The sequence below is a fragment of the Sinohyriopsis cumingii genome, chromosome 13 (assembly GCF_028554795.1).
Source record: "Sinohyriopsis cumingii isolate HCF-2022 chromosome 13, ASM2855479v2, whole genome shotgun sequence".
In the NCBI taxonomy this organism is placed as follows: domain Eukaryota; kingdom Metazoa; phylum Mollusca; class Bivalvia; order Unionida; family Unionidae; genus Sinohyriopsis; species Sinohyriopsis cumingii.
Genome location: NC_142973.1, coordinates 33433126 through 33451023, shown reverse-complemented (window position 1 = coordinate 33451023; position 17898 = coordinate 33433126). Strand labels below are relative to the sequence as shown.

The window sequence follows — 17898 nt, the reverse complement described above, 5'->3', positions numbered from 1 at the left end:
AATATAAAACCTCAAGTAAAATAAAAGGTTAAATTCCCAGGTAAGAAGAATTAGATTCTCAAAATAGATGGAAAATGGTACAATATATATTTATATGCGGAGTTCTTTACTACAATGCATTTAGTGTTTCTTGAAGCTATATCCAATGTAATCGTACTTTGTGGATATTCATAGTCGTAAAGATGTCTTTTAAAGAGTATTTTACATTGCAATAATATCCAATCGTTTACGCATACATATGGTAGTGACGCAATGTCTCAACCGTATAATTTTAGCTAGGATTGAGTGAGATGTCCCTGATAATCCGTGTCTCCATTCATATTCACAAAAAGTATCGTAATTTTTTATTGCACATTTTTACCATTCAGCAAGCGGCTTTTACGAGAAAAAAAATACTTATAATCTAGATTGATGAATTGGAAACATCGGTGAATAAGATGATTCGTTAATCACGTGATTTAAATCAGGAGATACATTTATATTGTATTGTGTTATTTAAGGCGCGTAAATAAAAGTGTCTTGTTAACTTTACCTCAAAGTTGAGACTAAATATCGTTCGCAGTACGTAACAGTCAATATGAACAACAAAATAGTTAGAAATAATCTTGTGATAAAGAGCATTTAGGTGTTCAAAATTGTCCGACTCCATAATTGGGTCACCCTGTCCTCGTGATCCCTTTGCAATATATGGTATATAGTAAAAGTCCTTATTTCAAATAGAGTTCCAAGTTGAACATGAACGTTACATATGAACAGTTCGAAGCACACATTCTCCATTAACAACTTTTAGGTAAAATTTAAAATTGGGACGATAACTTTTCAAGACTATGCGACCGGTACCTAGTTGTTCTGGATTGTACCGCGCTTTGTCCGTCTGTATGAAGATGGACAGCGATTTGTCAAAAACATAGACGTAGTTGCACGTTTCAAAAGTTACGTCCCCTGTTCCATTCACTTCTAGCAGGTATGATTGGGACTTGAAATTAGCTGGAATCTGTCAACAGATAACAGTAAATAATGGATAATAACACTATTTACAAAGGGCAAGTATACAAATAATTCCATGTACAAACTTCAGCTTAATACACTTAATATGTCAAATGCGGTAAATAACCGAAAAGTGGTTCAATTTAGATATTCAATTGCTAAAATAAATATCCAAGAATTATCCATTCCTATATCTTGTCTATTTCACGAAAATTCGAAAATCAGATAAAAATGTTATCAGTTTAATTGGATTCACGAATCCATTATGTCAAATTCTTATAGTACAACGGCTTTCCCTTTTCTGCCACGTTATATAAATATAAACCTATTTAAATTCTTCCAGCACAAAGACCTCCATTTTTGTAGCGTATGCAACAGTAAAGTGTAGACATTCTCGTAAATCGAATATTTAACGCATTCAAAAAGATTTGAATCATTAAGATATCGCTATATAAATGACCGTTATTGGATTTATTTCTTATTCTCACTAATAAATGCCATGCACAAACTTACCGGTAGCACCATGTCCGTTTCTTTCATTCCTAAGAAACGTGAGAAAGAAATTAAAAAAGGTATATTATGGCAATTTATCGCTTAAGCAAAGGTCTTGAACTTTCCATCCACCCATTCATACAGACACTTCGTTTTTGTTTTGGTTTTTTTTTTAATTTTGGCAAAAGAACAAGCCTTGGCTCCTTAACATGTACTGTTACCTTGAAGATGTGGGATTCCAAAATGTGTTAGATGACTTACAGATGTATATACGTGTTGATGGAAGCGAATGGAAAATTGCTTAACCTACGATTCGGACTCTCTTTGTTACCTACGAAGTCAATTCTCCAAGTTCGCTGTTTATTATGTGCCTTGATTTGTCTGTTAAAATGCAACAGATTATGCGAGACATTACCATGCGACTGGCAAACTAATGAATCAGATAAATGTATTAAAACTGACAAGCTAATTATTGGACATAAACATGCATTTAAATGCGACAGACTAGCTAGATAATTTATCGATGTAACATGAATTGCTTACCTGGTGTCAAGGAGATGGACATTCGGAGTGAAGATTTCCTGACATCGTTTTCGTCAGTTGTCACGAATTCGGCAGTTACGTTCTCTGAGCTGACAACCTTCTTAAAAAGTTGCACGTGAACTAGAAAATCAGAATTAGGTCGGGCATATCTGGGATGGACAACCATGTAGGTACTGGAAAAGTGATAACGGAAACCTTTAAGTGCTCAGGTGATTAGCGCAACAATTTATGCACAACGCATATAAGTATGCAAAATGCGGTGACCGAGATTACATTTGCATTCTTCTCTGGCAGATCAGGGTCTACAACCTTCAATAGACACTTCTTTGTCCATAATTACTGTTAGGTTTTAATTTTCAAGTCTACTGATCTACCTTTAGGAACCGTTCGTTTGATTTTCAGGAGAGATCTGGGATTGTATTTCCAACCAATTGTTTTCATTTATTCTAGCCAAGATATTTCACCCAATATGATGGAATCTATTATTTACGTCCGATCATTTTCTCGAACTATTGGGGACCGAAATTTCTCAAATTCTAGAACTCCAATCCCCCATTAAATGGTGGTCGGTCCCTGAAAAGAGACACCTACCCTAAACAAAATCCGTATTAAAATCTTTGCAATGAAAATGTTTTGTAATTTACTTTATTAGTCACAAGACAATACATTTGTCGATCTGCACGTCACAAAGAATCCGGCGTTTTTGATAGCTACGAGTAGACAAGATTATGATGATCATGTATCTATGTTTTCCAAAATATCTTATGAAAAAAAAATTGACAAATACTTCAATAAATTGGACGTGTGAAAAGCATTTCAATTACAACATCTGGCTTCATATCTATTTTACTTCTATTTAATGTCACGTGAAACCCTTTTATATTATTTGAGAAATTCTAAATAGGCGGTGTTCTGTTAACATTAAAAAGTTGGAAGGAGTGTATATTTATTGTAAATTTAGTAATTAAGAAAAACATTTTAAATAGACGTGAGAATATACACATCTGGTTTCTACATGTTATCTATCCTTAAGACTTCTAACCTGCACAATGTCACTTTCCAGGTCCCATACCTGCACAATGTCACTTTCCAGGTCCCATACCTTGAACCTCGTGATATCTATCCGATTTAATCATTGCATATAAATAGGATATCTAGCAAAGATACTGCAACTTGCTTAACTAAGAACACTCTGTACATATGCTGTCACTTTTGAAAAGCATGTCCCTGAAATTGTTTCGTTGAATGCCATCTTGGCCATTACATATTAGACTGATGGATGGATCTATATTTAGGCCACGAATTGCACTGTAAAGAGCATGTGTATTTGTTATTTCGGACTCAATGATTTGGATTTGACTAAGTGGTTTAGTTTCAGATTTATACACGATGTAGAGCAATTTTGGAAATAGTCGCAACACACATCGTGTTTTATTTGTGTATAATTACAATATCGAAATAGCAGATTTAGTCAGGCTACATGAGCAAGTACATTACAGCTTCTCAAATCTCTCCAGTGGCCTATTGGTTAAAGCGTCAGCCTCTGATGCGGGAGGTCATGGGTTCGAACCCCGGCCGAGTCATACCAAAGACAAAAATGGTACAAACTACCTCGCTTGGCGCTCTGCATTAAGAGGTTAGTGTTAGGACTAGTCGGCCTGGTGTCAGGATAATGTGACCTGGTGGGACACCATGCTTCAGGTCTGCGGCATGATGCCCCAGTGTTAGACATAACTGCCACAATGCCTACATCGTAAAGATACGACTGATACACTCAAGGTACGTTAAAAATCCAAATCGCACTCGCACGCTTCTCTACAAATATCCTGTCAGATTATGACGTCATTGCAATTTAATGTGCACAACCCTTTTCCAGGCTTATTCTGCCTATGACACGTATCAGTTAAATATGGCAACGATAATGATCATATTGAGGTGGATGACAGAAAAATATAGTAACTAATGAATATAAAGGTTATATTGTTAGTTAATATGAACATTTGTACTTACTGATCGCTCGCCGTTGAAAATGCACACAATGCCAGTGAAGAGATAATTAACAGTAACATCGTGACACTTTCCTGGAACATAATGTGTTGAAACAACAGTTAGCTTTTTGTCAAAGAGAATCTCTTTCCTATATATTTGATGTAATAAAGACGAGAATGAAAACTGCTTATATACAATAACAAAAAAAAAAAAAAAACAATTTTGAAACAAAACGGAATGCATTATGCAAGAACTGGGATTGGCAAATCAATAAAATGCTCGCCCAAAAATATAATCATGATTCGTGATCAGAGACATCAATTCAAGCAGATTCGTCTATAAAGTAGGACTTTCAACTTTTAGCTAAACCTAAACGCTCACTTTAAACAGTTGAATTCTACTTTTGTCATACTTCAAGTAATATGCAGACCAAATTCATCTACATGTTCATGAAAATATTTTCTATTGCGTTGATATATATTCCTTGGATGCAAACCATTTTAATTTAGTTTCTTTTGACTGAACCTACGACTTTCCACAAATCTGTTTTTTTAAATTTTGTATCCTTTATATTCAAGTCATGTCAGTTTCATTACTTGCTTTCTTCTTGGGGCTGCTCCAACCTTAATACGAACTAGGCTGATGTCAAGTGGAGGGGTGTATAAACCAGTTGACTTTCATTCTTGTCACGAGAAGCCGAATAGTCATGTGTTTAGTCTTGTTGTGTTTAGTTTTAAACTTTCAATATGTCACACAAACGTTGTACTGTAATCAATATTAAAGGGGGAAAAGTATAACAGTACTAGTCAAGTAATGTTAATGACTTGCTTTTAAATTTTGGTCTTGTACATCTTATGTAAACGATCATGGATTGTAAAGAGACATGAATATGTTCGACCGATACACCTTGGTGCTACATTTATCGCACTTATCTGGTTTCGGCCAACGAAATTCTTTAACTCTTTCTAATTAGGGGCGTTAACTCCGCAAGCCAAATTTGCCGTCATATCACCTGAAAAAATGACATGCCTTTCTTGCGAGAAGTCTTCGTACATGAATATCTTATCGTTGATTTTACTGAACTTTCCACGATGACGTCTGTAAGTACTGTGTAAACCAACATTCTCCGAGGTCAATTGGACACAATAGACACATTTTTCATTGCCACCATCAAATTTTGCGCCCATAACTCTGTCGGCGGCAAGATTTTCCATTGGTTCAATATTTTCGATTATAATTTACACCCTAAATGTACTGTATTTGATGGGCCTGTAAGGGCTCGTATCTCCTCGCAACTGGTCAACCTTTACACATTTTGAAATTCATTCGGGCTGAAGTCACCACAGTCATAAACCTACTTAAAATCAAAATTACTTACATATGGAACTGTCAGAACCCTCCCCAATGGAGACGGTTTACTCTGAATGATCACTGCAAATAATGTGTAGCAGCACCCTTATTTTATACTTATTCCCAGTCAAACACGATTGCCCATGCTAACAGCTTAAGCACGTGCAAGTGTATCATACCGCGAAAACATTGCATTGCATGTTTTATTCACAATTTGTATTCATCTCACATCTGTCCGCGTGGCTTTGAGTGTCGGCTCATCAACGTGTATAGCCTATCAAGTGCTGACGAATGCCCCCTTCCCAAAGACTGTATTAGATGCATGTATGTGTATAAAAGTGCATACATGTCTGAAAATAGCGTCTCCATTTAGAAAATTAGACAAGACACATATATGTTTATATAAGTATATACGTGTCTGAAAAATGACGTTCCACTCACCAAAAAAACTTGATTTGATACATTTGCAAATATTGAAAATAGCTAGAGACATTAAAACAAAATTTTGCGTACGTTATTGTTGTTGTTTTTGTAGGGTTTAATGCCATTTTTCAGCACACGATAGGCTATACATGACGGTCAGTATATCTGGTGGAGGAAAATCCCGGGAAGAACCACCGACCACGACAAGCTACTGGCAAGCTTTCTCACGTACCCACGTTAGCCGCGCAGATAGAAATGGCGTATGTTGTTGGCAAAATTGGTAAACTGGCGGACAAAAATAACTACAGACCTATAGCTCTTACGACTATTATTTAAAAAATATGTGAATGCATCATAATGCAAAGATTTGAAGTCACAATCTCCCATAATCTGTTTGGTTTTAAAAAGCAGCATTCAACAGATTTATGTATATATGCCTTTAAGGAAACTGTTAGCTATTATTTAGAACATGGTAGCCCAGTCTTTGCATGCTTTTTAGACGCAAGCAATTCCTTTGATAAGGTCAATCACTGAACCCTCTTTAAAAGGTTGATTGATATTAAGATACCTATCTACAGAGTTCATACTTTAGTTAACTGGTATGGCAAACAGTTGTATTGTGTGCGATGGGGAAGTGTAATATCCAGCGCTTTCCATGCAACCAATGGGGTGAGGCAGGGGGTATTCTTTCCCCTTTGTTATATATATATATATATATATACACGAGTTAAATCTTAAGCTTGATCAGTGTTAAGTGGGGTTACGTCTGCCACCAAATGCGTTGTTTCTTAACAATTTTAGTTTTGCTGATGATATGCCATTGACAAGTCCTTCTATTTCAGGTTTAAGGAATTAAAGATATGTGAACAATACGCATTTGAGAATGATATCATCTATAATACCCCCCAAAAAGTCAGTATGCATAGTCTTTCAGCCAACTTCTTTCAAATTACCATCTCCTCCCCTGTACATCTTAACGGCAATGCTCTTACGTATGTCAATAGTTATACCTATCTGGATCATATTTTGAAATCCAATCGGTCGGATAATGAAAATATGATGAGACATTACCGATGTTTATGTACTCAAACAAACATGCTTCTAAGTAAATTTAAGAATTGTCCATTGAATATCAAAATTAGATTATTAAAATCTTATTGCTGCACTATGTTTTGTACTCCTCTGGGGACAAACTTTAGTGAATGTATGAAAAGAAAACTAGTTATTGGTTATAATAATAGTCTTCGTTTTCTATATGGTCTTCCTAGGTGGAACAGTGCTTACAACATGTTTGTAAATTATAATGTATTCAGTTTTGATGAAGTAATGAGAACGTATGTTTCCTCAATGATGACAAGAATATCTAATAGTAAGAACGGTATATTAAAATCTCTTTGGAACTTTGACATTCGTTTAAATTCTCATATTATTAGTAGATGGAACAAATTACTCTTTAAATGTGCCATTTAGTTTCATTCTTAACAATGCATGGCACAATTAATTCTTGTAGATGTAGATGTATACTTGTATGTATAATATATATGTTCTTTTATGTTTAGAATGTTTTTATTTATAATTATATTTTATTTTAAAGGTATGGACTTTGTAGTCTGGAATAAAGAATTCTTATTTTCTTATCTTATCTTAATAATATTAGACTGTTTCTCGTTTATAGCATGAACATGTTATTATATGCATAACAACATACCGCTAGATATTGGTGTTGTGGGGTGGGGTAGATAAAGGACTTGGAACTTCAGCACGAGTGGTATATATGTAGCAAGTCAATTTGTACCATATATATGTCATGTTTGTGTGAATATACCAGTTGTCACGAAATTATGTATACTAGAATACCCTTTGTATAATATATGAAATAAAATGTAATTTGTCATTTTTACCGCATACAGCTTTACCCATAAGAGTATAGTTTCAGAATAGCTATTTCAAAATACTGAGTTTGGTTTGTCCACTGCTACACGTGAAAGTTCCGACAGTGAGAAACCAGATATCCACGAGTTTTGTGGGTCCAGTAAATATAGTGTGAAATTATACATGTATAATCACAATACAGACAAGTTTTGTCACTTTACAGAAGCAGTCTTCAGGTGTAGCGTTGTGTGAAAGTGAAAATGTATTATTTCTTCCTATCCGTGATATGCGATAAATATTTCGTATATTTCGTCTTTCGGAATTAATTCAAAATTGTATAGTCATACCTATGTCATAAAAACGCCTGGTAGACTGTCATCGGTTTCAAGCTGGGGTGGGTGGGGGGTAGACTTAACAGGCAAGATTTGAATTCATTAATATCTTGCGTGCATTGAATGAGTCGAGTTCGAAATTTGAGATATATTTGCAAATGTTACGTGACTTCTAGATAATATTTTAAAATTCTATGTACAACAACTTTGGCAATTCGTTTAATGTCGAAATCACATGACTATTTCACCTCTGATGGCATTGACATGTAGGGTGCGAGATTTATATAGTCATGTGACTCGGACTGCAAATAGCGAGATCCAGGTCAATTTTCAGCAATAATGAACTTTCGTCTCTTCTGTCAAGTTTGCTAGGCCTGTTAGTAAGCGACTACCCTATGCCGACACCAAATTGTGTCGGCGAATTCCAACTTTTCCATATACAGTGGACTCTACCCTACACCCAAACATAAATGTCCAAACATTAAAAATGGGGTGGCAAGGGTCAGAGGGGCGTTGATTTTGTATAACCCGTTTGTTGCAGACGATAATAACGTTGGGCCAGATTATGGAATTGGTTGATGGAAGGGTTATATACTTTTGTTGGCGGGATAAGAAGGCTCTTGGTGGGAACCTTCGGCAAGATGGAAGGAGTGAACCACATACATTTTTGGAATCTTTCTCAAGTGAAGTGGAATCATTGTATTGCCACATGAGACACGTGCAAAATGTTTCCACTTCACTCATGAAACGTTTCCGTACATCTACTAAGAAATATGAGTCGCCGTAGCTGACAAAGGTTTGTCCAACCACAACGTTGCCGTTGAAATTTTAATATCATGTCCAGAATTCCAATTTTACGTATTGTATCAACAATAATTGTCATTAAAGTTCCATTTTCTATGTCTAGATTTTAAATTATATCTGTTGTATTTAACAGTAGTGGTTGAAAGTTGGCCTTCTAAAAGGATTATGGCAAATTGCACTGACGGAGAGGGCAAACGAATTTCGGCATTCGTGGCTTCAGAAGGATTTTATCAGTATAAAGTGGATTATGTGTGTGTGTGTGTGTTTTTGGATTTTTAACATAGCTTTAAAAAATTTCAGTCATATCGCTACGATGTCTGCAATGTGGCAGTTTATAGTGATGTCTAACACTGGGGCATCATGCCGCAGACATGTAGCATGATGTCCCACTCAGTCACATTATCCTGACACCAGGCCGACCAGTCCTAACACTAACCTCTTAATGCTGAGAGCCAAGTGAGGCAGCTGTTAGTACCATTTTTGTAAGTCTTTGGCATGATTCGGCCGGGTTCGAACCCGAGACCTCCCGTTGCAGACGGTCTAACCACTAGGCCACCTTAGACAGACAGGCTTATTATTAGACATAACATGAATTGTTTACCAGGAGATGGACATTCTGAGCGCAGATTTCCTGACATTGTTCACTTCATTTGTCACGAACTCTTCAGACATTTTTTTTTAACTGAATACATTCTTATAAAGTGCCTCATGAAATTAGAAATGGAAATTTGGTCTCATGAAACTGGAGTTAACAGCCATATAGGTGCTGGAGAAAAGCTACTGGAAAACTGAATAAATTTTTCAAACATTTTTCCTCAAATAATTGGATGTATAATGCCTTCATTTGTTCATAATGTATATACATATGCGAACCGCATAGACCCAGATATACTCTTGCATTGTAGGCTGGTAGATCAGGGTCTACCCCATTCAACATATGTTTTCTTGCCGATAGATACCCTTCGATGTAATAGGTTTCGTCTTCTCAGCTACAGGAATGTAGAATTATACAAGTCATGTTGTACTGCATAAAAATCTAACAAGTTAGCATTCACCAACAATTAAAACAAGTACCTTACTAGTTAAAATGAACCAATTGAGGCACGGTATTTAATGGCAACGCGAGGGATGTGGGGTCGCCAAGCGAATCCTGAACCCGTTTTCTGCAGCTTACTTTTTTCATATATAATTTCACCTTCACCTTACTCTGATGGGACAATGTTTCAAAACAGATTTGTATTGGGGGAGGAAGAGGTTGTTGTTGTTGTTGTTGTAGGGTTTAATGCCATTTTTCACCACAAGATAGGATACACCTGGCGGCCAGTATTAATGGTGGAGGAAGAAACCCGGAAAACCCCAGAAAGAACCACCCACCAACGAGAAGCTACCGGCAAGCTTTCTCACATACCCACATTGGCCGAACCCGAGTCTCGAACCCACGCAGACAGAGGTGAGATGGCAATGATCCGTAACTGAGCGCTTTAGACCACTCAGCCGCTCGGGGCCCCGGGAGGAAGGGGGCGGTTGGCAACTGACAAAGTCTGTTCTGTTTAGTACATAAGGGGTGCCACTAAAGAACATTGTCCCGGCCATCTTGAATCATCGCGCTACAACAGAGTATTTAAGTTAGGTGACGGCTGATTACACGAAATACGTTCAGCAACAGTCGTATCGATAAAGGACTTCCAGAATACACAAGTAGGCAATCTCTGTACTTTGAAATTAGATAAGAAAGTTTGTAGTATAGAAGATCAAGACAAAAATTATTAACACTCTGCAACATTAAAACGAGCCTAACTCCAGACCATCTCATTAAATTAATCCCTTCTCCTCTGGCAGTAAAGAAAAATGTATAACCTTCGACGTTCAAATAATATGGTTACTTGCAATTTCAGACTAAATTCTACCAAATCATCTTTAATAACAGCAGCAAAATCATTGTGAAACAATCTCGATGTCGAAATGTTTGCAAGTGAAATGGCCATTAAGAAATCGGACTAACTGATTTGGATGTCGAGATTTTCGTGAGGAACGTGGCCGTGAATATTAAACTGATTGATTTGGATGTCGAAATGTTTGTAAACGAAATGATCATAAAAAAATTGGACTAACTGATTTCGATGTCGAAATGTTTGCAAATGAAATAGTCATTAAAATTGGACTAACTGATTTGGATGTCCAGATGTTTGCAAGTGAAATAGCCATTAAAAAAACTTGGACTAACTGATTTGGATGTCTAAATGTTTGTAAGTGAAATGGCCGTGACATATTATGCTAGTTGATAGATTTACACCATCTGACTCAAAGAACCGCACATTCTATTTTTATTTTATCTAATTGTTATGCGACTAAAAATTCTTACACGTGGATGTTCATTCTCAGTCAGAGATTCATACAAGATGCAGGACAAAACTCTTGAAATGGCCCGCAACACGTAGCATGTGTTGATGATCTCTACAATAATTACAATACCTATACTAACGTATACAGACAAGATGCATCAACGTGCTCTCTTTCTTTCTTTCCATCTCTCTTTCCCTCTCTTTCTCTCTCTCCAGTAAAATTATGAATAAGTCAGAGAAATTTAGTGTGTACAACCTTTTTTCAAGAATGTATCGACTCGTCATCTACAAATAATAATAATAATAATAATAATAATAATAATAATAATAATGATAATAATAATAATAATAATAAACCATGCTTATTCCTGGCGGATTGCTGAGCAGAATTCTTGTGAAATGTATTAAAATGAATCGCATTCACATTAAGTACAATAAAATACATAACTACATATGTATTATCACAGACTGGAAGCTATAAAAGAGGACAAGTTCATAAAATCCTATGAAATTATATTTTAAATTAAAAGAATGTTTTATATTTATATTTAAAAATAGCCAAGATTGTCCATGACTCCATATTAAAACAATAATATGTTCGAAATTCCTTTCTAACATAACGTTATTGCGTTTTGTTAGATTTAACTGGGGCGTTTTGCAGCAGAGTATGTAAGATGACCATGAACTTCTGAGACTTTAAGGAAAAAAGTGACAGATTAACAAGTAGTGTGACAGAAATCAAGTATAAGGAAATTAATGGTATTACATCTTATGAAGTTATTACCTTGAAATTAACTATGGGCATAGGATTAGAAACGTTACTGAAGAGCTAATTAACAACAAAATAATCAACGCTATTATTAATCCGCTTCATGTCTCCACTGATGACTAATATTACTCAGTCACACAACTCAGAGAATATCCATTAGTAGACCATTGAAAAAAAAAGAGTTATTTTCCTTTGCGTGAGACGAGAGGTAATTATTAGAAATATATTATGTTCAGTGCTACGTTTATTCATATTGGTCGAAAAAAAATTATGCAAAATGGCACATAAACGTTGTACGTAAATTTGAAAAAGGGCAGAAAAAAATTATTATTACAGTATGGGTCTATTAATGATAATGACGTTGCTAAAAAAATTTGGTTTTATAGGTACAGAATTTTAACCGGAGCTAATCTGTGATGTTCTAAACCCATATCTTATCGCGTTTTCTCAGAGAATCTCTGAATTATTTTGCTATAACGTGGTGCCACTGGTTGAGCTCCATTAGATTTCCTATTTTAGAGTTTATTTCAACCTTAGTGGCTATATAGTAAGAATGGAGTCACGATTTTCTCAGAAAACTTGCGTATGTGTTTGAGTTTAGGTTGGGGTACCCATCCCTTCATTTGCAATAGAAAAAGGCCTTCATTGCTTTTCTGCTAGTGGTGTGTTTGCGGTAGATGGAACGACGTGAGCTGTCCTTTTATATACCTATGTGAGTAACGGAGTCAGTTTCATTATGTTTTTCTTCGCCAAGTGTAAAAGATAGGTTAAAATTTGCCAAAAAATGGTAATACATGACTTTCTAGAATGTAGTTAACAGTTCTTTGTTTTTAGAATCTTTGTGATATCTGGAGCATTTGAGAGACATGTGAGGTCATATGCAAGTGTACGGCAACAACATTCTAAACTTTCAATTAATCACCCAAGTTTGCTTTCTACTAGGTTATGTGGCAGATCGTTCACATATATCAGATGCAAAAAGGAGGACAGCACCCAGTATCAATGTTTGTGAGCATTTGCGTTACAAAATGGCAAAAAACATTCCAAAACTGAGGAAATACTCTTATGTGCATGCTTCATGTAGATATAGGAATGAAACCTACTGATACAATTATGAGATCACGGATGGTATTTTGGGGATTTCTATTATCATTGGTAAATTGCTAAACTATCCAGTCTCCTCCATCAAATAATTTTTTTTTTTTAACGAGACCAGTGTTAACACCAATACTTATAAACGGATGACTAGATTAAGCAACACTGATAACAGCTCGGAGACATGAATTTATTAATAATCTGAAAGGAACAATACAAATAATAGAAATGTTTTGACCGAGAGTTTCTCTAATTGGGTTACTTTATTTTATCGAAATTTGTATATGTTTTTGTTTACCCGCCTGACGTCTCATTGAAGTCGCGCCTCCTCTGCTGCTGTAATTAGATCAACCAGAATTTGTATCAAGGCCTATACGATATCGCGATCAAGGATCATGTAAATTTATTGTTATAAATCCATGTGGTGTAGTTTGTGCTTTTGAGAAGAAATTTCTAAATCTAATTATATCCATATCTCTGCTGCACCAAGTCTGATGAATATTTCTCAGAGTATGTGTATCAACTCCGTTAAATACAACTAAAATATTATAGTTATATCTGATCACTTTTGGTATGTGTGCATATCACTGAGTGACATAAATTATATCTGTGTATTTATGTCTGCTTCTGGAAAATATTCTAGCTGGATTTGATTGCTTTTCCAACATCACATCATCGTATCTACGAGATTATTAATAAACCCGCCTAATTCATCTACGGACGGTGCTTCGTCAATATCAGTTATAAAATTAATAATGTCGTCACCATCTTCATTTAATAATTTTGCGTTCTCATTAAAATATTTAAGTACATCATAACATCTCTGATCATCAACTGATGGTGCAACTAAATTTAATTTATCCCACTTTAACCATCTTATTATCAAATTAAGTAATATTTGTATTTTACATGACCCAGCTGGACCGATTATAATCATTCTGATATAATTCGGTAATGCTGAAATATGTTTTACTGGCTCTTGTTTTCGTGTCGCTGAGAAGTCAATGACATCCATGTTGTAGAAATATAATAAATAATATGAATCTGTATTGTGTTCGATGCAGAGCACATACTCCTACGAGTATGTTGACAACAGTAATAACAAGAAATAAAAAAAACGTGCACTTACAGGTAAATGTGTAAAATGTGGTACAAGTAAATATAAATTTATTTCTACCAGTAAAATTGGTGGTGATATCGCTACTTCTTTAGGAAAATTACCAGGAACACCATGGGCTAAATACCCAGAAGAAAAACATCTTCCAGGATATAATTATTGTGCTCCTGGTACCCGACTTGATATCCGACTTGACAACCAAGATAAACTAAGACCCGGAGAATATCCAATAAATGATATTGATCGAGCATGTCACGTTCATGATGTAGCTTATAAAAGTAAACACCTACAAGATAGACATATTGCAGATGTGAAGTTGATTCATTCCTTTAATTCAATAAAAAATAAAAATATCAGAGAATCATTAACTAATTGGTTGGTAAGATCCGCGATGAAAGGTAAACTAGCATTAGGGGCTGGTAATTAATTAACCAAATATTAAAATAATGGAATCAATTTATTATAGGTCAAGGGGACATTGGAGAGGTAGTGCAGCAATTAGTAAGCTTGCTGATGCAGCAAATGTTACACGTTTCACTGCTGAAAATGGTTAGCACGACAGGCAATATGGCAAATTTACCTACCACCACCTAAACGAATTCAGCATGAACATTTTGATGTCAGCATTCCTAATGAAGTTCATCAGGTTGATATTTTATTTTTACCATACGATACTATCAAAATTGGAAGACGTCAATTAACATATAAATACGCGTTAACTGTCGTAAACGTTGCAAGTAGATATAAAGAAGCAGAGCCACTATCAGCTGAAACAGCAACTGAAGTTGTATCTGCTTTTGAGCGAATTAATCAACGAGGACCCTTACTATGGCCAGAACTATTACCGGTTGATCCTGGCAAGAAGTTTCTTGGTGCAGTATCATCTCTGATGAAAAGACATAATGTCGAAATCAGACGAGGACATACCGCAATTCGTCGTGATCAGGCAATCGTTTAACAATTTAACCGAACACTTGCTGAGCGGTTATTTGGATATCATTATGCGAAGGAAATAATTCAAGATACGAGATCTCGTGAATGGGTTGCAAGATTACCAAGTGTGATAGCTGCATTAAATAACTAAATTACTCGAACATGAAACTTATTAATGCATTACAAAAAAACACATTTACCAATACAACGACATGATTTTTCAAAACAACCAGTATCATGTAATGCTACTGTAAGATATTTATATGAACCGGGTGAACTTGAATGAGGTAAAAAAAAGAGTGACTGATCCTATTTGGAGTGTAACGACACATAAGATATCTAGCATGGTAAGATCTACGGGTAGACCTGCAATCTACAGACTAGATTCAACTTCTCCTCAACGTGGATTTACACGTGAACAATTACAAGTAATTCCTGAAGACACACAGTCACTTTTGTAAACTAGCACCACGACGTCGGTTTCATTGAAGACAAGTCAGCATTACATTTTCGTGTGTATGAACAAACTTACTATTAATTCTGTCTACGGTACATTGTCTTAGATCATTACGAATATTGCTGCACAACATTACTGTATTACAGCTCGCACAATGATTATTTTGCTGTTGTTTCAGCACCATCATAAATTTAGCATCGAGATCAAATTCCCGTTCATTTTTTTTTTGTCACACTGTTTATAGCTAACTAATTTGTTTCTTACTATATCATTGTCAATAACATCGCCAGTGGTTTTTGATAACCCTCCGCAACTGAGATATTTTTCTAACCCTAGAAACTGCGAGGTAAACTAAATTCGACCATTCGATAAATCATCGACGATCCAAACTCGCGTATTATAAATAGTTAACCCGTGAGATGAATGAATATTCATTGCGTATCCTAGAGTCCATGGAGATTTTTTTCTCCATTTTTAGTGCATCTTGAACAACATTGACAGGAACCAAAACAATGTCATTTAATACAAGATTTTGTTTTTCTGACGATACTGGTATATCAACGTCGATATTCTGCTGTCGTGTATCAACAGATCGATAACATAATGGTACGGGTAGATTTGAAAACTTGTCTTTATGTAATATAAATAACTGTTGTTGAAGTGTATCACGAACTATCTTTCTACTTGCAACTATCAAATCATTTGGTCTCCACAAATTCCAAAAGTTGTTTATAGGGGTTTCTAAAATTATATCACGCATTACTTCAAACTGACTTTTATTCGGTTATAGTCTGATCAATTTCATAAACTCTCTTAATTCTGGATCAAGTGTTCTATGATCATGAGTTATTTCTTCATAATAATCAACAAAATTCTTTAACCATTCGTGCGGAGATAATTCAACAAAAGCGGTGATTGACCATGATCGCCACACATTATTACAGCAGTATTTTTTGTTAATAACCAATCAAGAAATGTTTTTAATATTTCTAACGAGACTGTAAATATTTCATCCCAAACGAAAATCTTTGGAATGTATTTTTCATCCATTCAATCAGGAGTCCATTTATCTCCCTTCCATCGAAAGAATGTATGATAAGTACATGTAAGAGTTTAACGTTGTTTTTTTCTGAGTTTATCGTGGTATAAACTGTCAGTTGCCGATTCACACAGCAAATAACGCCCGAAGGGCATTATGTAAGCTGTGTGAGTCGGCAACTGACAGTTTATACCACGATAAACTCAGAAAAAAACAACGTTAAACTCTTATAATTGAAATTTCAATTATTCGTTATGTTATTTTTTTGCATCATTAAAAAATAGAAATCTTAATTGAGCGTAGTAATACATGTTTGGGATTTTTCTGTTACGTAGCTATATATAGCACTTGGGATTGTCCTGCTTGATCGTAATAAGGTCATCATACTACCAGTCCTTCAACCAATGGAAGCCAAATTTATTCAATTTAAAAAATAAATAAATAATTAAGAATGTTGTTTTCCTTTAATACTTACTTCGTGTCTGCCTTCACTGGCAGTGTTTATCTTATGCTGTACACGTGACTCTATTTATAGAAGTGGAAAAGTAGTTCTCCTTACAGTTCATACAGAAATAAACGCAATTCATTTTGATCACGTGGTAACATTCTGACCAATGGAAATGTTACTTTCCTGTACCAGCTACTGCCATTGCAATTATGATTTAATATTTCTTTCTCTCGAGTCTGTGTATAGGGGTTAAAACGACCATATCAAAATTCCGAAATAGTTCAATCACACGAGTTGTTTTACCAGAACTCCCTGGTTCATTAAGATAAACTGTTTTATGTCTAGCTACAGGATCATATACTGACGGTGCTGATGACAATTTTGATATTTGATTATTTTTGTAATAAATATATTTAAATGAAACATCAGCGAATTCAGATTAATCAAGTATATTTTCTTGTTTTATTCCTCATGATGCATAAGTGTCGATATTTAATTTTTCCAACAATCCTGAATATTTTTATTGATAAAAAACGAATCTGTAGCGACTCTGACAGAAAACTTAGAACCTCTATTTATTATCGATAATAGATTTATCGAAAAATACGCGAGCATTGAAGATCTTAAATGAGTAAACTGTGGTGACTCACCGGCCATATAACTCACAACTGTACCTAATTTGGTTCCGTCCGATAACTTAGCATTGATTCGACTTATAAATGTATTCTTTTCCGTTGTATCAGCAATTATAAAATCTAACTCAGCATCATTTATAATCAATCTTGTACAATGTCGTTTATGATAATATGATCCTCCTTGGATGAATTTACCAATTATTTTTCTGCTGAGATCTTTTGCAATTTTATTCTTGTAATCCGTTATATCAGGATTTTTTCATTATCAGCA

The 17898-nt window shown here is 35.1% G+C and overlaps 1 protein-coding gene across 1 annotated transcript in view; it reads right to left on the bottom strand.

Annotated features, from left to right (window-relative positions):
* Positions 1-17898, bottom strand: part of LOC149785171 (CD109 antigen-like) — a 91883-nt gene that overhangs the window by 28427 nt on the left and 45558 nt on the right. Inside the window, exons 2-5 of the mRNA XM_089978962.1 lie at positions 4033-4103; positions 2023-2195; positions 1501-1529; positions 841-994 (exon numbers count right to left, since the gene is read on the bottom strand). Of these exons, the coding sequence (XP_089835088.1) occupies positions 841-994; positions 1501-1529; positions 2023-2195; positions 4033-4091 (415 nt within the window). The 5' untranslated portion in view covers positions 4092-4103. The remainder of the gene's footprint in view (positions 1-840; positions 995-1500; positions 1530-2022; positions 2196-4032; positions 4104-17898) is intronic.